The sequence below is a fragment of the Rana temporaria genome, chromosome 2, assembly GCF_905171775.1.
Source record: "Rana temporaria chromosome 2, aRanTem1.1, whole genome shotgun sequence".
NCBI lineage: Eukaryota > Metazoa > Chordata > Amphibia > Anura > Ranidae > Rana > Rana temporaria.
This window is the reverse complement of record NC_053490.1, coordinates 469,488,843-469,511,758: the sequence shown is the minus strand read 5'-3', so window position 1 is coordinate 469,511,758 and position 22,916 is coordinate 469,488,843. Positions and strand designations below refer to the sequence as shown.

At 44.6% G+C, this 22,916-nt stretch overlaps 1 protein-coding gene across 1 annotated transcript in view; it reads right to left on the bottom strand.

Annotated features, from left to right (window-relative positions):
* GABRR3 (gamma-aminobutyric acid type A receptor subunit rho3) overlaps nucleotides 1-19,874 on the bottom strand; it is an 84,792-nt gene extending 64,918 nt beyond the window's left edge. Inside the window, exons 1-2 of the mRNA XM_040338714.1 lie at nucleotides 19,357-19,874; nucleotides 1,808-1,908 (exon numbers count right to left, since the gene is read on the bottom strand). Coding sequence (XP_040194648.1) covers nucleotides 1,808-1,908; nucleotides 19,357-19,523 — 268 coding nt within the window. The 5' untranslated portion in view covers nucleotides 19,524-19,874. The remainder of the gene's footprint in view (nucleotides 1-1,807; nucleotides 1,909-19,356) is intronic.
* Between the last annotated feature and the right edge of the window lie 3,042 nt (nucleotides 19,875-22,916).

The following is a 22,916-nucleotide window of genomic DNA, read 5'->3' as shown; positions in this document are numbered from 1 at the left end:
CACAGGTGCAGAGGACACATCCGTCAACATAAGCCCCATAGTAACTCTATGGGTGACGTCACTTCCCATTCATTTCACAGCCATTGTCGGAAGTGTACTCAGCAGAGCATCCCCCGCTGGAGATCAGGTTGGATCGCCTGCAGAAAAGGTATGTATACTGATTTATTCTTTTCAGAGCTAGAAGGGTTAGTGTTAGGGGTTAGTGTTAGAATGTTGGTGGCTATAGATGCAGGGATTTTAGTTTTTGCATGGACTTCCGGGTTAAAACGGATGTCCGCTGAAAAAAAATATATTAAAAGCCAGCAGCTACAAATACTGCAGCTGCTGACTTTTAATATTAGGACACTTACCTGTCCTGAAGTCCAGCGTCGCCTGCAGCAGAGGACGAGCGATCACTCGTCACTCTGCTGTCCCCCCCCCCCCCGCCATCCTCGGTGAGGGAACCAGGAAGTGAAGTGCTCCGGCTTCACTGCCCGGTTCCCTACAATCAGTCGCGCTACGCCTACTGATTGGCTCCCGCTGTGTTCTGGGAGCCAAGTGTTCCCAGAACACAACGGGGGGATGGGGACGGGAGTTGACGTCATGCCCGCAGTTTACCCGAGACTGTGTGGCCAGAAGTGGTGCAAATACCTGTCAGGTATCTGCACCCCCCTGAAAGGTGTCAAATGTGACACCGGAGGGGGGGGGGTTCCAATCAGCGGGAGTTCCACTTTAGGATGGAGCTCCGCTTTAAGTTTTCCATTTTCCACACTATTCTTTTTGGGATTCTATTGTTCTTTTCTAATGAAGGAATATCATTGCAAGTAGGGGTGCAACGGATCACAGTTGATCCATGATCCGAAAGGGTCACCCCCTTCGGATCGGAACACACTGTGATCAGCGGATTGCCACGGCTCCGGAGCTAGGCCGAAGCCGCGGCCTTTCCTAATGTTACGGAGGCGGCTCCGGAGCTAGGCCGAAGCCGGAGCCTTTCCTAATGTTATGGCCTACCTCCGGAGCCGCGACCATAACGCTAGGAAAGGCCGCGGCTTCGGCCTAGCTCCGGAGCCGCCGCCGTAACATTAGGAAAGGCCGCGGCTTCGGCCTAGCTCCAGAGCCGCGGCCATCTTGGTACACCTGGCGGCGGCCCTCCTCTGTTTACACCCACAGAGGAGGAGCCCGCACTCGTGGGACACACCGCTCGTCTGTCGGTACTAGCTGGGGGGGGGGGTCACTGTACTGAGAGGAGGGGGGTCACTGTACTGAGAGGAGGGGGGTCATTGTACTGAGAGGAGGGGGGGTCATTGTACTGAGAGAAGGGGGGTCACCGTACTGAGAGGAGGGGGGGGTCAATGTACTGAGAGGAGGGGGGGTCTCTGTACTAAGAGGAGGGGGGTGTCTGCACCGAGGGGGTACTATAGTTGGTGGGGGGAGATGTGGATATTACAGTGGGGGAGTTTTTTTATTTATTTTTGCCGATCCGAAAAATGATCCGATCCGTGACTCCTGATCTGAGGAACGATCCGAACCATGAGTTTTTTGATCCGTTGCACCCCTAATTGCAAGACATTTTAGCAGAGGTGCCATGTGCTTGTCTATACAAACACTGGTACATTGTAGCTACCCATGGCTGTCAGTCCCATTCACACCTGATCTATCTGAAGTACATAAAGCTACAGCAGAAGCACTTCAACACTCAGCACTAGAATCTCCTTCATATTCAATAGTGCCCATTCACACCTGAGAGTAGTGTTGCTTGAGGCTTGAATTTTGTTGCTCAAAAAAATAAAATACTATTGGTAATGAAGGTTCTTATATTATGTCTTACCTCCAAATCCAGGTCTCATGGCAAAATCATGGTCATCTATGCGCAAAAGCTGTTCCGATTTGACCTGGCGAACTTTAGTGCTGTCAATTCTCTTCATTTTACTTAAAATAAGATTAAAACATTGTTAGTGATTGAGATGATTGTTAGTGCTGGATGTAATCATTAGCAAAACAATGCTACATCCAAATTAAAGGCATTCATTAAATTGCTGTTGCATAAGACAGCTGTGTACAGCCATTCCCATAAACAAGCAGATAACTGAGAATGAATGATGGAGAAACATCTGCCCATCTTGTAATGAATAGCTTAGGATCTACAGTACACAACTTTTCATCCTTTCCTTGTCCACATAGATCAGGGGTTTTTAACTTTTTGATTTGAGGACCCAAATACGAAAATTGTTACTGTACTGGGGACCCAAGAAGAGAATTACCAAAATGTCAGCAAATTCAAACATAGATAGTTGTCTAAAAAAAACAAACACACAAACAATGAACATATTGGCTGCCATTCAACAATAGTTTTCAATAATATATATTTTAAAGCAGGAAAGTAAATAACCAACATATTGCTAATAAAACAATAAAAATTCTTTCTAACAGAGAATAGATTACATGTAATTGCTTTTCTTAAAGGGGTTGTAAAGGTACAATTTGTTTTTCCTAAATAGCTTCCTTTACCTTAGTGCAGTCCTCCTTCACTTACCTCATCCTTCCATTTTGCTTTTAAATGTCCTTATTTCTTCTGAGAAATCCTCACTTCCTGTTTTTCTGTCCGTAACTCCACACAGTAATGCGAGGCTTTCTCCCTGGTGTGGAGTGTCATGCTCACCCCCTCCCTTGGACTACTGGAGAGTCAGGACGCTCTCTACATTGCAGATAGAGAAAGGAGCTGTGTGTTAGTGGGCGTCCTGACTCTCCTGTTGTCCAAGGGAGGGGGCGAGCACGACACTCCACACCAGGGAGAAAGCCTTGCATTACTGTGTGGAGTTACAGACAGAAGAACAGGAAGTGAGGATTTCTCAGAAGAAATAAGAACATTTAAAAGCAAAATGGAAGGATGAGGTAAGTGAAGGAGGACTGCACTAAGGTAAAGGAAGCTATTTAGGTAAAAAAAAATGTACATTTACAACCCTTTTAATAAAACAAATATTTAAAGTAGAACAAGAGGATGCAACACTGTATTTATAAAACATCAGGCTTCTTTTCTAAATGCAAGACGTGTAACTACCTAAATTCGACTTCTTTACGAAAGGCAAATCCACTTGAAATTGCACTGAAAGTACACTTGGAAGTGCAGTTGCTGTAAATCCGAGGGGGACATGCAAGGAAAATAAAAAACAGCATTTTAGCTTGCACAGATAAAATCAGCAGAGCTTCCCCTCATTCCAGATCTACCCCTCAAATTTACAGCGACTGCACTTCCAAGTGCACTTTCAATGCAATTTCAAGTGCACTTTGCATTTGTAGTTTGGACTTGTAGTGCAAAGTGGATTTGCCTTTTCGTAATTAACCCCATTAATGTCGGTCTCTTGTGGCATTCTGCAGACCTCATACAGGGAGTGCAGAATTATTAGGCAAGTTGTATTTTTGAGGATTAATTTTATTATTGAACAACAACCATGTTCTCAATGAACCCAAAAAACTCATTAATATCAAAGCTGAATATTTTTGGAAGTAGTTTTTAGTTTGTTTTTAGTTTTAGCTATTTTAGGGGGATATCTGTGTGTGCAGGTGACTACTATTACTGTGCATAATTATTAGGCAACTTAACAAAAAAAAATATATACCCATTTCAATTATTTATTTTTACCAGTGAAACCAATATAACATCTCAACATTCACAAATATACATTTCTGACATTCAAAAACAAAACAAAAACAAATCAGTGACCAATATAGCCACCTTTCTTTGCAAGGACACTCAAAAGCCTGCCATCCATGGATTCTGTCAGTGTTTTGATCTGTTCACCATCAACATTGCGTGCAGCAGCAACCACAGCCTCCCAGACACTGTTCAGAGAGGTGTACTGATTTCCCTCCTTGTAAATCTCACATTTGATGGACCACAGGTTCTCAATGGGGTTCAGATCAGGTGAACAAGGAGGCCATGTCATTAGTTTTTCTTCTTTTATACCCTTTCTTGCCAGCCACGCTGTGGAGTACTTGGACGCGTGTGATGGAGCATTGTCCTGCATGAAAATCATGTTTTTCTTGAAGGATGCAGACTTCTTCCTGTACCACTGCTTGAAGAAGGTGTCTTCCAGAAACTGGCAGTAGGACTGGGAGTTGAGCTTGACTCCATCCTCAACCCGAAAAGGCCCCACAAGGTCATCTTTGATGATACCAGCCCAAACCAGTACTCCACCTCCACCTTGCTGGCATCTGAGTCGGACTGGAGCTTTCTGCCCTTTACCAATCCAGCCACGGGCCCATCCATCTGGCCCATCAAGACTCACTCTCATTTCATCAGTCCATAAAACCTTAGAAAAATCAGTCTTGAGATATTTCTTGGCCCAGTCTTGACGTTTCAGCTTGTGTGTCTTGTTCAGTGGTGGTCGTCTTTCAGTCTTTCTTACCTTGGCCATGTCTCTGAGTATTGCACACCTTGTGCTTTTGGGCACCCTAGTGATGTTGCAGCTCTGAAATATGGCCAATCTGGTGGCAAGTGGCATCTTGGCAGCTGCACGCTTGACTTTTCTCAGTTCATGGGCAGTTATTTTGCGCCTTGGTTTTTCCACACGCTTCTTGCGACCCTGTTGACTATTTTGAATGAAACGCTTGATTGTTCGATGATCACGCTTCAGAAGCTTTGCAATTTTAAGAGTGCTGCATCCCTCTGCAAGATATCTCACTATTTTTGACTTTTCTGAGCCTCTCAAGTCCTTCTTTTGACCCATTTTTCCAAAGGAAAGGAAGTTGACTAATAATTATGCACACCTGATATAGGGTGTTGATGTCATTAGACCACACACCTTCTCATTACAGAGATGCACATCACCTAATATGCTTAATTGGTAGTAGGCTTTCGAGCCTATACAGCTTGGAGTAAGACAACATGCATAAAGAGGATGATGTGGTCAAAATACTCGTTTGCCTAATAATTCTGCACTCCCTGTACTTTGTCTATGTAACTCCCTCTGCTCCCTACCTTGTATGTGTTCTATTTCCCCATAGGGGTCTGTGCCGTCCATCATAGTCAATGTGATTGTTAGTAGTAAGGGGGAACTGCATGGAAAATGTTATAAGATTACTGTTTTCACATGTTAACACAATGGTATTGCTTATGTGTGAGTTATTGCTGCATACAGTCCGGGGGGGCCAAATACAGTGTCATCTTAAGAGCATTATAGGCCCCCGGGCAATACAGTGCACTGGGGCCCTGTCTACACAATCACGCACGAGAATTTACTGACAAAAATCATAAAATTTACTGGCAGAACCCCATTTTTTACTGCCACTGCAAAAAAAGTACCTAAAATTACAGTTTTCAGTGCCGAACAATGCAAATGCCAGTATTTAAACTACAAACATATAGCTAGTGCTATTAGCAATGTGTTTAAGTTAAACAAAAGTAAAAAAAAAAAAAATTCTTCATTGACATGAAGGTCAGGTTACTATAACCCAGCCAGCACAGAGTTTCCTCTTACATCAGAGTCTGCAGGATTCCCCCTTACAGTGAAAGGGAACTCTTATGTAAAGGGGAACGCTGCAGATCATGATGTAAGGGGGGAAGTCTAATGTGGAGGGGGGCTCTGGTGACCAGAGACCACTTTATATCAGAGTCCACTGCTTTCTCTTTCCCAATTACATCAGGGTCCGCAGACTGAGTTCCCCCTTGCATTGTAAGGGGGTATCCTGCAGACTCTGATGTAAAGGGGAACTCTGATGTGGGGGGCACTCTGGTGACCAGAGACCACCTTCCGTAGAGTAAATACACTAAGGTAAGGGGGTCACTAATATAGGAGGGGGAACCTTTATATCAGTGCCCCCTTACATTTTTGCATTCACTCCCCCCTTGCATCAGCAACCCCCCCCACTCGTGGAGGACCAAATCTTCTCTGTGATTTCCGCAAACTGGGCATTGGCAGTTCTAACCCGTCACTCTCCACAATTTTTTACTGGGGTTATTGGGCAGCCGGTGGGGCCCCCCAGGCAAGCGGGACCCCCGGGCAACTTCCCAGCGTGCCCAATGGAAAAGATGGCCCTGGCCCTGGCCAAATAGGAGAAACAGTTCCTAAGCATCTCCACTTTCCAGTTCTCCAAAAATGACATGGGCATGTAACAGGTTAGTAAACATGACAGTAATATTTCCCTCCTCTTGTATGCTATGCTGGACATGCTATATAACTTGCCAGTGATCCACTGGTGAGTTTTATTGAGATCTAGTTCCCTCTGGGTACAGGAGCTTGCCAGGAGGAGTTACTTAGGATAGAAGAATATAATAAAGATATTACTTCTGTTGTTATGGGGTTTGAACTGGAGATAGATTTGAATGCTGTCAGGGATAAGGATGATTTAGAAAAGTATGTTACATGTACATGACTTAACAGTACAGCGGTTGCAAACACAAAAGAAGTGATATAGGGGCTTGTAAGAGATTTGTGCATACATATACGGTATATGTTATACAAAGCATATAAAAATTGGACTTGCAACTTTGTAAGTAGAGTAAGGTAATAAATAGCACAATTGTAAATAGCGTGAAAGTCCCATGTTGTTTTTCTGGGAATCTTTCAGTTGTTCAAAGGTGTATGTTTAATAAAGTATAGACCATTTTGAAGTCATGTGAGCTCCACCAATGAAAGTGGTAAGGGTCATCCTCAGGGTTGGACTGGGACAAAAATTTGGCCCTGGACTTCATCCAGACCGGCCCACTGACAGGTTTCTCCAATGTGGGTGGCCGGACAGGGAGAGGAGGTGAACGCTGCGGGGAGGGAGAGGAGGTGAGCGCTGCGGTGAGGGAGAGGAGGTGAGCGCTGCGGGGAGTGAGAGGAGGTGAGCGCTGCGGGGAGGGAGAGGAGGTGAGCGCTGCGGGGAGGGAGAGGTGAACGCTGCAGGGAGGGAGAGGAGGTGAACGCTGCGGGGAGGGAGAGGAGGTGAACGCTGCGGGGAGGGAGAGGAGGTGAACGCTGCGGGGAGGGAGAGGAGGTGAGCACTGCGGGGAGGGAGAGGAGGTGAGCGCTGCGGGGAGGGAGAGGAGGTGAGCGCTGCGGGGAGGGAGAGGAGGTGAGCGCTGCGGGGAGGGAGAGGAGGTGAGCGCTGCGGGGAGGGAGAGGAGGTGAGCGCTGCGGGGAGGGAGAGGAGGTGAGCGCTGTGGGGAGGGAGAGGAGGTGAGCGCTGCGGGGAGGGAGAGGAGGTGAGCGCTGCGGGGAGGGAGAGGAGGTGAGCGCTGCGGGGAGGGAGAGGAGGTGAGCGCTGTGGGGAGGGAGAGGAGGTGAGCGCTGCGGGGAGGGAGAGGAGGTGAGCGCTGCGGGGAGGGAGAGGAGGTGAGCGCTGTGGGGAGGGAGAGGAGGTGAGCGCTGCGGGGTGGGAGGGGAGGTGAGCGCTACGGGGAAGGGGGAGACAGAGGAGCGGAGGAGGCGGCGGTCCGCTGTCACTGAAGCCGGCCCACTGAGCCATCGGCCCACCGGGAAACTCCCTGTAGTCCAGATGGCCAGTCCATCCCTGGTCATCCTGCTCAAGGGGTAAGAAGGGGTAGTTGAAAAAATAGAGAAGGGGCAGATAGGGTGGCATTAGGCCTGCTGAATATTAATGAACTTCCAGGTGGTCAGGGCATGTGTAAAACCACGTTGAGAGATTTGTGGCATACGGAAGGGAGGAGGGAGGGAATCCATGTGAGGGAGGAAAGGTAGACTGGGTGGACATCCAAGAATAGGGTTCATAAAGGCATGCCATATTCAGAAGAATACAGTTGAATGAGTAGTGCAATCCAAGCTTTTTGTAGTAGCAAGATATATTGGGTACTTCCAGCCCCCCAATCAGTTAGGTTGTATAAAAGCGGAGCTCCACCCTAAAGTGGAACTCACGCTGATCGGAACTCTCCCCCCCTCCGGTGTCACATTTTACACCTTTTCAGGGGGAGGGGGGTGCAGATACCTGTCTAAAGACAGGTATTTGCACCCACTTCCGGCCACAACAGTCTCGGGCAGACTGCGGGCATGACGTCACCTCCCGCCGCCCCCCCGTTGTGTGCTGGGAACACTCGGCTCCCAGTACACAGCGGGAACCAATCGGCAGGCACAGCGTGACTTGCGCATGCGCCGTAGGGAACCGGGCAGTGAAGCCGGAGCGCTTCACTTCCTGGTTCCCTCACCGTGGATGACGGGGGGAGCAGCAGAGTGACGAGCGATCGCTAGTCCTCTGCTGCGGACGGCGCTGGACTCCAGGACAGGTAAGTGTCCTAATATTAAAAGTCAGCAGCTGCAGTATTTGTAGCTGCTGGCTTTTAATTTTTTGTTTTCATGGCACATCCGCTTTAAGTATATTTCTGTAGAGTGTGGGTTTAGTATGGTCCCAGGTAAATTTGAAAACCCGTGCCAGAAGGGATAAAGTAGCTTGGGTAGATATGACATTTTGATAATGTGAATGTGACCAAACTATGAAATATAACTACAATTCCAGGATGTCAATACAATCCTAAAATAATGGGGGAAAGTTTATTAGCTTTATATAAAGAATTGTAGGCCAATGTGAGTGACATGGCCAGGGAGGGGTCCACTGAAAGGGAAACTGTGATTTTAGGGATTGTTGGGATATTGAGGACATAGTTATGTTCAAAGTGGTTTCTTTTGAATGGTTCAAATGAAGGCTCAAGATAGAAGTGAAAGAAGGGATATCAAATTGGGAACAGAAGTATGTGGTGAATGTCATATGCGAATAGAGACGTTTTTTTATTGGACACGCTAGGATAAACAACACGGGTGACAGGGGACATCCCTGACATGTTCCCAACAAAAGAGTGGATTCAAAGTGGTAATCCTTAAAGTTTTTTTTTTCCTTTAAAACCGTTCCTTTTTTTTTTTTTTTAAATAACAAACATGTTCTACTTATCTGATCTGTGCAATGATATTGCACAGAGCAGTCCCCGTCCTTCTTTTCCCTAGACCCCACCAGCCTTCCTGGCTCCTCATAGCAAGCCGCTTTCTATGGGGGGGCATTTACGCATACCTCCCAACATTTTGAGATGGGAATGAGGGACACCTACTAGCAAATGCATGTAGGCATAGGACGCGCCCCCTGCCACACCCCCTTAAAGAAGAATTAACCAAGAAAAAAAGGCTAATTACATCTACTGGGCCTTTTTCTTACCACTAATATTCCTATATATTTGTAAAGCTTAAAAGTGCGTTTTATATACAACTATATATATCAGACCAAAATGAGGGACAAATGAAGAGGAAAGAGGGACAGGGGGACATTGCTCCAAATCAGGGACAGTCCCTCGAAATCAGGGACAGTTGGGAGCTATGTTTACGCAATGCTCACTCCCAAACTGGCCTTGTGTGTCCCAAAAGACACACAGAGCATGGCTCGGCCCCGCCTCCCGCTCCCTCCCTCAGGATCAGGTAAGAATAAAAGAGTGGGTGGGCTGCAGACAGAAGTTTTTTTACCTTCATGCATTTAATGCATGAAGGTAAAAAAAATACTTTCTGCCTTTACAACCACTTTAATAGAACTGAGGAGCTGCCACTCAAGGATACCCAACTATGCCCGCCTTTTGCACCCAGCAGCTCCATTCCTAGAAGTCATTACTACAGCTTCTGCAAATGAAACAGGATATATAATTGAAGGGGGTGGACCTTTCAATAATCTGCCCATTCTCCATTCATAGATGGTGTTTCATTCATAGAAGCTGTAGTAACACATTAACCCATGCCACACTGGGCAATTACAGAGGAGGTGGGGAGGCCATCAGAGGATGGAAGATTAATACTGAACTAGAAGACAAACATATGGGACACATCTCCCTGAAGGTAAGTAATGCTTCTTGTGCTTATGTTGTGGTTTTTATTTAGGTAAACTCATGCCGCGTACACACCATCGTTTTCTGCGATGGAAAAATGCGACGCTTTATGTGCTTTAAAAAAACGTCATTTTTCAAACTTCAATTTGAACAACGACGTAGCATACACACCATCGCTTTTTCACAACGCTCTAGCACAGCGCAGTTCCGTCAATCACGCACGACGTCACTATAAAGGGTCGTTTCCATGCGGAAGACGGCCTCTTTTGCTGATATCGTGTTGCTGCGTGTTAGTAAAAGTTTGGTGAGATACGATTCGTGATTTTCAGTGACTGTGCTTTAAATTTCGTTTTCTTGTCTATAAGCTGAAAAACACCTTAACGAATGTGCTGATTCCATTCTGAACAGTCGTTTTACATGAATGAGCGCTGCCGTCTCCTAACTTGCTTCTGAGCATGCGCGGGCTTAAATCGACGTTTTTACGTACACACGGTCAATGTTTAGAACACAGAAAACGACGTCGGCCAAAAACGACACATAAAATTGAAGCATGCTTCAATTTTTTTCTGTCGTTTTTTAGAAGACATAAAACGACGTTTTTGCCCACACACGGTCAATTAAATTGACGTTTTTGAAAATGACGTTTTTTTCCATCGCAGAAAACGATGGTGTGTACGCGGCATTAGGCTTTAAGGAGGATTGTTTGTCCAATATTATCCAATGCTTGTTGTTGAGGGACAATGCCCACCTGGTCCAATGCGAAATACAGAAATAGCGGAAAATTGGCCAAGATTAACCACTTCCATACCAGGCAATTACGCACCTTCCCGCCCAAGCCAATTTTCAGCTTTCAGCACTGTCGCAATTTGAATGGCAATTGCGTGGTCGTGCGACGTGGCTCCCAAACAAAATTGGCGTCCTTTTTTCCCCACAAATAGAGCTTTCTTTTGGTGGTATTTGATCACCTCTGCGATTTTTTTTTTTGCGCAACAACTAAAAAAAGACTGAAGATTTTGAAAAAATATTAAGTTTTTATTTTTTTCTGTAATTTTTTTGTAAATAAGTAAGTTTTTTTCGCTTAATAGTCGCAAGTAAAATGAAATATGTTATTAAAGTCACAAATTCTCGTACGACAGAAAAAAATAATCGGAAGTGATGGTCATGTGTTGTAATGTATTTGTATTGTATTTTCGGACGACAACTAGACTGACTAAACGAAAATCGTACGATCGTACGAGGAAAATTTTCATGCTTGTCCGATCTAATAATATCGGATGAACTGTCGTGATCAGCTCTCGAAAGTAGTGTACACACGATCTGAAAATCGTACGATTCTTCCTCGGACGATCGTTTTCGTCCGATATTCGGATCGTGAAACTGATCAAATCACCTGTGCAAAATAATGGAAAGCCTGAAAACATGACCTGTTGGGGCAACTTAAGGACTGAAGTTGAGAAACACTGGATTAGAGGTAGAAGACTATTGACTCACAATATGTGTCATTGGTCGGTAATAATTTTGGGCTAGAATGTCTATTTCGAAAAAGGTTTGGGAATAGGTTAAAGGTTTAGAGCAGAGTTTCACAAGATGATATTTGCATCGCATAGTAGCCCATTATGTGTCACTTACCTGAAACCGAAGCCTGCGATGTCACCGTTGACCCCTCTTCCAGGAAGCGTCCATCTTCCTTCCAGGTATCGCGGCTCCAGCGATGTGATTGGCCGGAGATGCGATGACGTCACACCCGCGCAGGAGCCGCCAGTCACGGCACGATCTCCTTTAGAAACAGCACGCTCGCCATTTCTAAAGGTTTCTAAAGTGCGCCTGCGCCGTTGTCTTTGCGCAAAAGGCACCGTAGACACCGGCGCCCGTCTCATTTGTAAATGTCTCCTAAACCGTGGAGGTTTGGGAGATATTTCGAGCATAATCTAGGCTTACCTGTAGGCAGGGCTTTTTTTCTCAGAGCATAGGTGCAGGAACTCCCCTCTTTTAAGCTATCCCTTGTTTCCGCCCCCTACCCACCTCCAGGTACTGTCTCTTGGTTCCACCCACTATCCACCTACCAGTAACACCCCTTTTGGAGAATACAGAACCAAGTATTATTTTCTGGTGTTAAGTAAGTCGTATGCAATTTGTTAATGATAGTGAAAAAAGCAGTAATATACTGTAGATCCCCTGCAGACAGCAACAATAAACCCTATCCCAGCTACAATAGGTCCACCCAGCAATAATAGACCCCCATCCCAGGCAAACTAGACCCCCCCCAGCAATAACAGATCCACCCAGCAATAATAGATCTCCCCCACAGCAACAATAGACCCCACCAGCACCCCTTGCCATTACATACATTCAGTGCTGGAGGTGCCGGAACTGCGTTCCTCCGCATTCCCCCGGAAAAAAAGGCCTGCCTGTAGGTAAAAGTGGTTGTAATGGGTTTTGCAACCACTTTAAAACCGAACACATATTAATTACACAGGTTCTGTGGTTGATTAAGGTGGTAATTAAACTCACTTGGTGCCTTATCTGCATTAAATTAGCCTCATACAGTATGTGTTGGGGTTTAAAGGGACAAGGTGGCACCGTGGAAATCCTGTAGCTGCAGAACCCACCCGCAATTTTTTTTTTTTAAGTCAGCAGCTACAAACACTGTAGCTGCTGACTTTTAATAAGGACACTTACCTGTCCTAGGCGCCCGCGATTTGTCGGCCCCCTGAGGCCGATCCCTCGATCGTGGCAGGTCCCGGCACCACCATCCTCACTAAGGGAAACAGGCAGTGGAGCCTTGCGGTTTTACTGCCCGTTTCCGACTGCGCATGCGTGAGTCTCGTGACGCTTTGTGAATGGACGGCTGCTCTCTGGGATACACACAGTTCCCAGAAGGCAGTGCGCCCCATTCCCCCGACGACAATGCGAGGAGGATGAGTGGACCTCCATTTTTAATGTGCCTTTAAAGCCAAAAGACAAATGTCTTTGCCTCCCATTTCTTGTTATGCCTACAGAACAGAAAGTGAAAGGCCCAGATTCACAAAGCACTTACGCCGACGTATAACAAATTACGCAGACGTAGGTGCAAATGTGCGCCGTCGTATCTGTGCGCCAGACCCACAAACAGATATGCGCCTAAAACCAGGCTACACCCCGCCGACGTAGCTTGCTTACGCCGGCGTAGGGTGCGCGCACATTTAGGCTGGGTGCATGGTGCCGCTCCCATTGATTAGCCATTCAAACATGCAAATGAGGGAAATACAGCGATTCACGAACCTGCATACGCCCGACGCAGGCTAGGCGAGGTGCGCGTAAGTTGTATGTCCGGCGTAAAGTTATTCCCCATAAAGGAGGTGCATTCCAGCAGCAGACATGCAAAGGTCTGCACCAGGGAACACAAGCTGGCGTATTTTATGTTGGACGTGTGTCTGGCTGGGCGTAGGTTACGTTCACGCCGTACGCAGTGATCCGGCGTAGCTTAGGCAGTTGTGCCGGCGTGGTGGTGAGCAGGCGCGGGGGGGTGTGCACATGCGCAGTTCGTGATACGTACCTGTCTGGTGCTCTGCCCATCATTTGCATGGGGTCACGCCCACTTCCACCTACGCCGACGTATGCCTACGAAACCTACGCCACACTGGCGCAGCGTTGGGAGCACTGGCTTGCTGAATTCAATGCTTGCCTCTCTGCGCTGCGTTGGCGTAGCATGCGGCGTTTGCGCTACGGCGGCGTAATGTGCGCCCACACTCTGTGAATATGGGCCAAGGTGTTTATTCCCTATGGGACACCAAAAAAACAATGCCTGCTATAGGTTCTAGGAAATAATAGTCCCTCCACCGTTCTGCTACTGCTAGATAGAATGCCATTGTTTTTTGTAATTTTATTACATATATTTCTAAGTACAGCAGCAACCAGGGGCGGACTGACAACTCATGGGGCCCCCGGGCAATAGAAGATTATGGGGCCCCCGGGCTTAGAGATGGCCACCACGCTAGGAGGCAGTGCAGAGGCGGGGCAGCTACAATCTCTGGATTTTCACATCAAAAGCATGTCGGTTTCGGACATATCAGGGACAGATCTAAAAAAAACATCGATTTTTACATACTGTCCCTGGTTTTACTGAGCCTGGCAACCCTGATGGGGCCCCCTAGTGGCATGGGGCCCTCAGGCAGTGCCCGAGTGACTCATTGGTCAGTCCGCCCCTGGCAGCAACATAATATTAATCTCAGTGCTCCCAAGCAACTAGATGGGGATAGTAGAGCAAGGCTTTCGGAATAAACAAATTAATTAACAAAATTAAGGTATTATTCAGAATCTGTAGCATAAGATGGATATAATAATTTTTAATTTGAAGTCCTCTGTAGCCTTTTCATGCAGTACTTAAAGTGGAGTTTCCATCCCAAAATTGTTTCATTATTGTGCTCATTAGACCTAAAAAAGTAAAAAAAATATATATATTTTTTTTACTCATCTGGAAATGCCTGTTGCTATGCGGTCCCACGAAATCTGCCTTTGAAACCACCAAGGATTCTGACATCATCTCCCTCTAATGCTCCTGGGAAATGTGTGTCATCATTTCCCAGAATGCAGTGCGCTGTCCAATTATCACTCCCCATCCAAGACTTCCAGGAAGTAAGTGCTTGTAGGCTTTACAATGCCCACAAGCAAAATGACATAGTTTTATAAACTATCTTTTTTTAATATCTATGCGGATCGGCGGCGGATTGTAAAATAGTAAGTGACCGGGTTTTATATTATAAAAACGCAGGATGAAAGGACATACATTTAAAAAATGCTAATTGTGGTTGGAACTCCGCTTTAATAAAACATGCAAATGCTCCAAAGAAATAGCTGTGTTTTTATTGGTGAGAACGGTCTCTTGTTTATTGAGTAAATGGACCAGGAGAGTAATCTCTCTCATGTACTTTTGGTTAATGCTTCAAAATCTTCTTTGGAAGAGAACACAGACAAATAGCTTTGCAGAGGAGGGGGTGGCTGCTTGCTGAGACCAGGGGGAATTGTAGGTTAATAACATTTCCCTGTGGATTCTTTTCCCAAAGACCCCTACTCTTCCAAGCACCATCTGTCTGAGATGCTCTATGGCCTTTGATGTTTTTTTTATTATATATTGCTACATATTACTTTATGAGATAATGTATGCCCTGCTGTATATTATAAAGATATGAAGATCACCATGTCAAAGGGTGACGGGAATAGATGGAAAGACCTGGCTCACGATATGATTCCCAATTCATCCCAAATGTGTCTATTACAGTTGAGGTTAGGGCTTTGTTGTGCATGTCACTTGAGTTCCTTCACCCCAAACCCATCCAGCATGTCTTAACCACTTCACCCCCGGACCATTTGGCTGCCAAATGACCGTGCCACTTTTTGCGATTCGGCACTGCGTCTCTTTAACTGACAATTGCGCGGTCGTGGGACGTGGCTCCCAAACAAAATTGACGTCCTTTTTTTTTACCCCCCACAAATAGAGCTTTCTTTTGGTCACCTCTGCGGTTTTTATTTTTTGCGCTATAAACAAAAATAGAGCGACAATTTTGAAAAATATTTTGTATTTTTTGCTATAATAAATATCCCAATTATTATTTTTTTTTTTAAAGCTATTTTTTTTCTCAGTTTAGGCCGATATGTATTCTTCTACATATTTTTGGTAAAAAAAAATCGCAATAAGTGTATATTGATTGGTTTGCGCAAAAGTTATAGCGTCTACAAAATAGGGGGTAGTTTTATTGAATTTTTATTATTTTTTTTTTTCATTTTTTTCATTTCTTATGGCGGCGATCTGCAGATTTTTTTTGTGACTGCGTTATTATGGCGGACACAACAGACACTTTTGACACTATTTTGGGACCATTCACATTTATACAGCAATCAGTGTATTAAAAATGCACTGATTACTGTATAAATGTGACTGGCAGTGAAGCAGTTAAGGGAAGGGGTTACGTGTATCCTAGGGAGTAATTCTAACGGTTAGGGGGTGTGGCTTACTGTGACACGTCACTGATCGCTGCTTCCTATGAGAGGAAGCAGACGATCAGTGCTGTGTCACCAGGCAGAACAGGAAGGAAGATGCCTTGTTTACAAAGGCACCCACCTGTTCTGCCGTTCCGCTAACCCGAGAGCGGGACACCGGCGGACATCGATCATTACAATGGCTGAATGACAAAAAAACATTTAATATTCTTAAAAGAAAACTAAATAGTGTTTATATAGTTGCATTAAGTGCTCCATTAACCTGGCTATTTGTCCCTTTAGGAATATCGTACTTTGTGTTTAGCCGTGTCTAAAGGGTTCCATTTATTCACAGCAACCAGGTGATTTCTTTTGATGTCTGCCATACAGTGTGCAAGAACAGAAGAGACATTCTGATTGGCTACTGTGGGCAACAGATACAGCTAATTCTTCAAACACTTTTAATACTGAGTTCTCAGAGCATTGTAGGAAGAATAGTAATCACAATACTGTAATGCTATTTTTGGGAATTATCCTTTTCTTTTATAAGGTGTATTTCCTCTATGCGTGTGGCCACCTTAAATGTTCTGCATTATATTAAGCAACTAGTTCTCAAACTTATTACCCAAGAGGAGCCCCTATAATAATTTGTCTCAAGAAACCCTTGGGAAATGCCCCTTATATTGGTGATCAGTAGGAAGAACGCCTTCCTTGCAAACAGCTGAGAAGATCTGTGGTATTCTGAGGCTGGCTTTGCCAAGTGGTGTTGATCCTGGAACTATCCAAGCACCATTAAATGGAGGACAATCAATCATGGTTCAAAAAACAAACAAAAAAGCTGAAACTTCTATGGTGGATATAGAGATATAATTACAGATTGGATGTAGACTAACATGCAGTTTTTGCCGTTTGGACAGTATAACTCATAAGCATATCTTTTGCCAGGGCTTTTTTTCAGCGGGAACGTGGGGGAACGCAGCTCCGGCACCTCCAGAACTGAATATTAGTAATGGCAAGGGGTGCTGAAGGATCTATTGATGCTGGTGCTGGGGAATCTGTTGTTGCTGGAGGGAACCTATTTGCTGAGGATGGGGGAATCTATTGTTGCTGGGTTTGTCTTCTGTTGTTCATGGGGATCTATTGTTGCTGGGTGAGTCTTATGTGGCTGGGAGAGATTTACTGTTGAAGAAGGGGGTCTTTCTTGCTGGCTGCTGGAGGGTCTATTAATGCTGGCTACTGGGGAATCTATTGGTGCTGGAGGGGGGGTTATTGTTGCTGTGGAGGTCTGTTGTTGCCAGTGGGGGTTGTATTGTTGCTGGGGCTGGTATTATGTTGCAGGGGGTCAATCATTGCTGGAGGGATCTACTGTTGAGGGAAGGGTCTAATATTGCTGGCTGCTAGAGGGTCTATTGATGCTGGCTGTTGGGAGTGTATTATCACTGGGGTGTCCATTATAATAAAATTAAACTTGATTCTGTATTCTCTAAAAGGGGTGGTACTGGGAGGTGGGTAGGAGGCGGTACCAAGGAACAGTGCTTGGAGGTGAGTAGGGGGCGGAGTCAATGGGTGACTCAGAAATAAGGAGTTCCTGCACCTATTCTCTGAGAAAAAAAGCCCTGTCTTTTACACAAATGAAATAAATCAATATTAAAATACCATCAGATTTTCTTGTTACCAATTTATATATATCATAATTGTTTATGGGAGGATAGGACACAGCAGTTGCTTGTATATACTCATTTACTGGTGTATATGTATGTCTAACAGGTCCTACCAATTGTGTGAGTCCCAAAACAGGTAAAAGGAGAGGAAACAGAAAAAGAGGAAAAAGAAAAAGCACTAGAGCTAGGAAAAGAGAGAAAAAAGCAAGGGAATGAGAGCGGAATAGAGGAAAGGAGAGGGAGCATTTGAAAGACAGAGGGAGATAACATGAGGGAGAGGAAAAAGAGAAAAAAGAGTGAGGAATGAGAGAGAGAGAGAGAGAGAGAGGGTGAGGGAAGAGAGTGAGGAGAGAGTGAGAGCGAGAGTGCGTGAGGGAAGAGAGAAAGAAAGGGAGTGAGGGAAGAGAGAGAGAGAGAGTGAGGGAAGAGAGAGATAAAAAAGAGCTTGGGTAGAGAGAATGAGACATGGAAGAGAGAGAGGAGGGGGATGAGGGAAGAGAGAGTGAGGGAAGAGAGAGAGAGTGAGAGAAGAGAGAGATGGGGGTGAGGGAAGAGAGACAGGGAAGGGAGAGTGAGAGAAGAGAGAGTGAGGGAAGACAGAGAGAGAGTTAGAGAAGAGTGGGGGAAGACAGAGAGGGGTGTGAGGGAAGAGAGAGAGCGTGAGGGAAGAGAGAGAAAGGAGAGTCAGGGAAGAGAGAGAGGGGATGGGGGAAGAGAAAGAGGGAAGAGAGAGAGGGAATAGAGAGAAAAGAGAGGGGGAGAGAGAGAAGAGAGGGTGAGAAAGAGAAGAGAGAGGGAAGAGAGAGAGTCAGGGGGAGAGAGTGATGGGGGAGAGAGTGAGGTAAGAGAGAGAAGAAGAAGAGAGTGAGGGAAGAGAGACAGGGGAGAGGGGAGAGAGAGGGGAGAGGGGGAGGTAAGAGAGAGAGAGAGAGAGTGAGTGAGTACACAGGGGAAAGAACATAGAGTGAATAAAAAGTAAAAGAAAAGAGAGTGTGAAAATTGAAGAGAGATGAAAATGTGAGAGATGGAGAGAGAGAGAGAGAGAGAGAGAGAGAGAGAGAGAGAGAGAGAGAGAGAGAGAGAGAGAGAGAGAGAGAGAGAGATTGAGAATATGAGAGAGAAATGTGAACAGAAGGAGAGATGGAAAGACATATAAATATATAAAAAGAGAGAGTGAGATGGAGGGATATATAAAGAGAGAGAGAGAGAAAGAGAGAGAGATGGAGGGATATATAAAAGAGAGAGAGAGAGAGAGATATAGGGATATATAAAGAGAGAGAGAGAATTGAGGGATATATAAAGAGAGAGAGATGGGGGGATATATAAAGAGAGAGATGGGGGGATATATAAAGAGAGAGATGGAGGGAAATATAAAGAGAGAAATGGAGGGATATATAAAAGAGAGAGAGATATATGGAGGGATATATAAAGAGAGAGATGGAGGGATATATAAAGAGAGAGAGCGAGAGAGATATTGGGGGATATATAAAGAGAGAGAGAGAGAGAAATGGAGGGATATATAAAGAAAAAGATAGATGGCTACAGAGAGGGAAAGAGAGATGGAGACATAGAGCAATAAATTGATAGAAAGAGAGATGGAGAATAAAAGATAGAGAGAAGAGAGAGAGGGATCTAAAGAGAGAGGGATCAAGAGATAGAGAGAGAATGAAAGAAAATGTGGGAGAGTGAAAAGAATGAGAGGAAGCAAGATGAAGGAACAGAGAGAGTGAAAATGGAATATTAGAGGACGAGAGAGAGGACACGAGGGAGAGGAAAACAAATTAGAAAGGGCTGCAAAACAATATAAAAGAAGGGTTAAAGGGCCAGAAAAGGACAAATCCAGAATGAGAAATTGGTAGCTTTTGTAGTTATTTATAAGTAATGTGAATGATTCTGGGGTAATGCCAATGGTGGTGGGGTGAACTCCAAAATGAAAAGTACTCATATTGCCTTGATTGGCCCTCTCACCTGGTATTCTTGCGGCTGTCTCTCATGGGCACTGGGTGAATGTCCTCTTTCTCCTGTAGTTGATGGTGGTGTTGATGATGATGCTGCTCCTTCTGCGGATGAAACCCGTTGAGGACAGCCCCTGGCCAGAGACTAGTTAGGAGAAGCAGTTTAATAATGAGGACCATTTCTCCAAAAGCACAGCACCTTGCCCCTGGCTCCTCAAAAAACACTCATCTCCTTATCCTTGTAGTCGTGTCACTCTGCTATTGTGACATGAGCCATTCCTGGGAGAATGTAGCAAGCACATAGCAAGTGCTGATTATTATCCTGATTTATCCAGTCTAATACAACCTGTAAATATCCAGGCTCTTTCCTCTGAAATATGCACAGTGATACATCCTCTGCTCTTCCTACCAGGAATATCTAATTGCTGTGAGGTAACCAAATCAAGAAAACTGATTTTCAGGTCATGGGGGCATTATTCGGCCCACTTTTCCTTCTTCTGTAGCCCTACATAAGCTCAACATGAAGCTTACCACCCACACAGTACATTCTCATACACACTCCAGCATGGAAAAGAGAGATGTCGGCATTTAATCCCCTTAATCCTACACACGCCATAAAAAAAAAAAAACTTCAATACACTACAAAATCTGGTCTTATTTTGTGGAGGTCATGGGATTTAATCTCAGCTATGCATCTTGAGACTAATTTTTAAAACGGGTGATTTTACTGTAAATACACAGAAAGGATGAATGCTGTTTTACTTCATTTAAAGCACCTAAATACATTATACAAGCTACTGGCTGAAAGCTTGGGATCTAAGTGTCTTAGAAAAAATGCCCAATTAAGAGATTGCTAAATGGATTGGCACATAACAACAAATCTCATCACCCCTTATATAGTCTTTTAACAGTTTATTCTAATATGGCAACTGGAGGCTAGACATGAAGTATGAAAAAGTAGCCTTATAAATAGTTGACCTTTTTTTTTATTAGTAACAATCACAAATTTTAAATAGATAACGACTAAGGCCCAGATTCTCAGTGGAGATACGACGGCGTATCTCTGCGTTGTGCTGTCGTATCTATGCGCCTGATTCTTAGAATCAGTTACGCATAGATATCTGTTAGATCCGACAGGCGTAAGTCTCTTACGCCGTCGGATCGTAACTGCATTTTTACACTGACCACTAGGGGTGTGTATGCTGATTTACACGGCAAAATATGTAAATAAGCAAGATACGCGAATTTCCGAACGTACGCCCGGCCGACGCAGTACATTTACGCCGTTTACGTTAGGCTTTTCCCGGCGTATAGTTACCCCTGTTATATAGTGGCGTAAGTGCGGCGTACCAATGTTAAGTATGGCCGTCGTTCCCGCGACGAAATTTGAAAATTTTGCGTCGTTTGCATAACTCGTCCGTGAATGGGGCTGGACGTAATTTACGTCCAGGTCAAAACCAATACGTCCTTGCGGCGTATTAGGAGCAATGCACACTGGGAGATTTCCACTGATGGCGCATGTGCCGTTCGTGAAAAACGTCAATCACGTCGGGTCACAGAAGATTAACATAAAACACGCCCCCCTGTCCCACATTTGAATTAGGCGCGCTTACGCGGCCGATTTACGCTATGCCGCCGCAACTTACGGAGCAAGTGCTTTGAGAATACAGCACTTGCCCGTCTAAGTTGCGGCGGTGTAACGTAAATCGGATACGTTACGCCGCCGCAAAGATACGCCGCTGGACAAGAATCCGGCCCTAAATTATTATTAAGAGGTGTACCCAACACTTCCAGGTGATTTTTACCATAGAACTTGTGCTGTGCCATAGTTATATTATCATACTTCCCAATGAAAAAAGAGAGATCGTATTCGTAGGAGCTTTCTTTCTCAGTTAAAGGAGTTGTAAAGGAAACATTTTTTTTGCTCAAATGACTGTTTATAGGGTATAGAGACATAATAGTTAACTGATTCCTTTTAAAAACGATTAAAAACAGATACAAATCAATCATATAATGTACCTGTAGTTTCAGTTTCGTTTTTGCATGTTATCCTGCCTCTGTGCTGTATAGAGCCATAGAGAAGTGATGGTTTGGAAAACGAATCTAGAAGCTCCCAGCTACTGTGGTCCTCAGGAAACAGACAACCAGGAAGTGTCCAGAACAGAGCAGAATTACAGCAACATCAGAGCAAAACGAACAATGAGGACATGAAACTAGGACTGCAGTAAGGTAAAGGAAGCTATTTAGCTAAAAAAAAAAATTCCTTTAGTGACCCTTTAACTGAATTACAAAGTAGTCGGCATCCTTGCTAAATGACTTGGTGAAAATCAGTACAGGATAAATCACTTAAGGGGTGTAACTTGGAGAGTTATTAGTCCTGCAAAATCAATAACAAATCAAAACATTCTGGAGTACAGGAAAAGATGTACAAATTGTTCTTTTAATGTCTCAATAAAAACTATTCACACTCTAAGGATGTATTTTTCAATAATTCACAGAACTTTTCTTGTAAAAAAACGAATACACGTAAATTTGTTCTTTGTGAATGCCAACTGTTACTAGGCTATTTTCTCTCCAGGTTGGATGTACTTAATTTATAAGAATAGTGTGAATCAAAATAATGCATTATGACCACTAGATGAAACTGATTATCAAAGAAAATAAATATTGGTTTAGGCTATGTTCTCGTGGGCACAGCAGCCCATTTATTTGAACGGGCTGTTGTGCTTGCATTTCCTGCAGGGAAAAGGTCCCTGCATCGTCTTTAACCACTTGACCACTGGGCATCTAAACACCCTTAATAACCAGACCAATTTTCAGCTTTCGGTGCTCTCACATTTTGAATGACAATTACTCAGACATACAACACTGTACCCAAATGAAATTTTTGTCCCTTTTTTCCCCACAAATGGAGCTTTCTTTTGGTGGTATTTAATCACCGTTGTTTTTTTTTATTTTTTGCGCTATAAAAGAAAAAAGACTGAAAATTCTGTAAAGAAGTGAACTTTTCTTTGTTTCTGTTATAAAATTTTACAAATTTTTAATTTTTCTTCATAAATTTTGGCCCAAATTTATACTGCTACATAGCTTTGGTAAAAATAACTCAAATCGGTGTATAGTATTTGGTCTTTGTGAAAGTTATAGCGTCCACAAGCTATGGTGCCAATATCTGAAAATTGTTCGGGGGTATTGCAGAGTATTGTGCGGGGGTATTGCAGAGTATTGTGCGGGGGTATTGCAGAGTATTGTGCAGGGGGTATTGCAGAGTATTGCGCAGGGGGTATTGCAGAGTATTGCGCAGGGGGTATTGCAGAGTATTGTGCGGGGGTATTGCAGAGTACTGCGCAGGGGGTATTGCAGAGTATTGAGCAGGGGGTATTGCAGAGTATTGCGCAGGGGGTATTGCAGAGTATTGCGCAGGGGGTATTGCAGAGTATTGCGTGGGGGTATTGTAGAGTATTGCGCGGGGGTATTGCAGAGTATTGTGCGGGGGTATTGCAGAGTACTGCGCAGGGGGTATTGCAGAATATTGCGCAGGGGTATTGCAGAGTATTGCACAGGGTATTGCAGGGA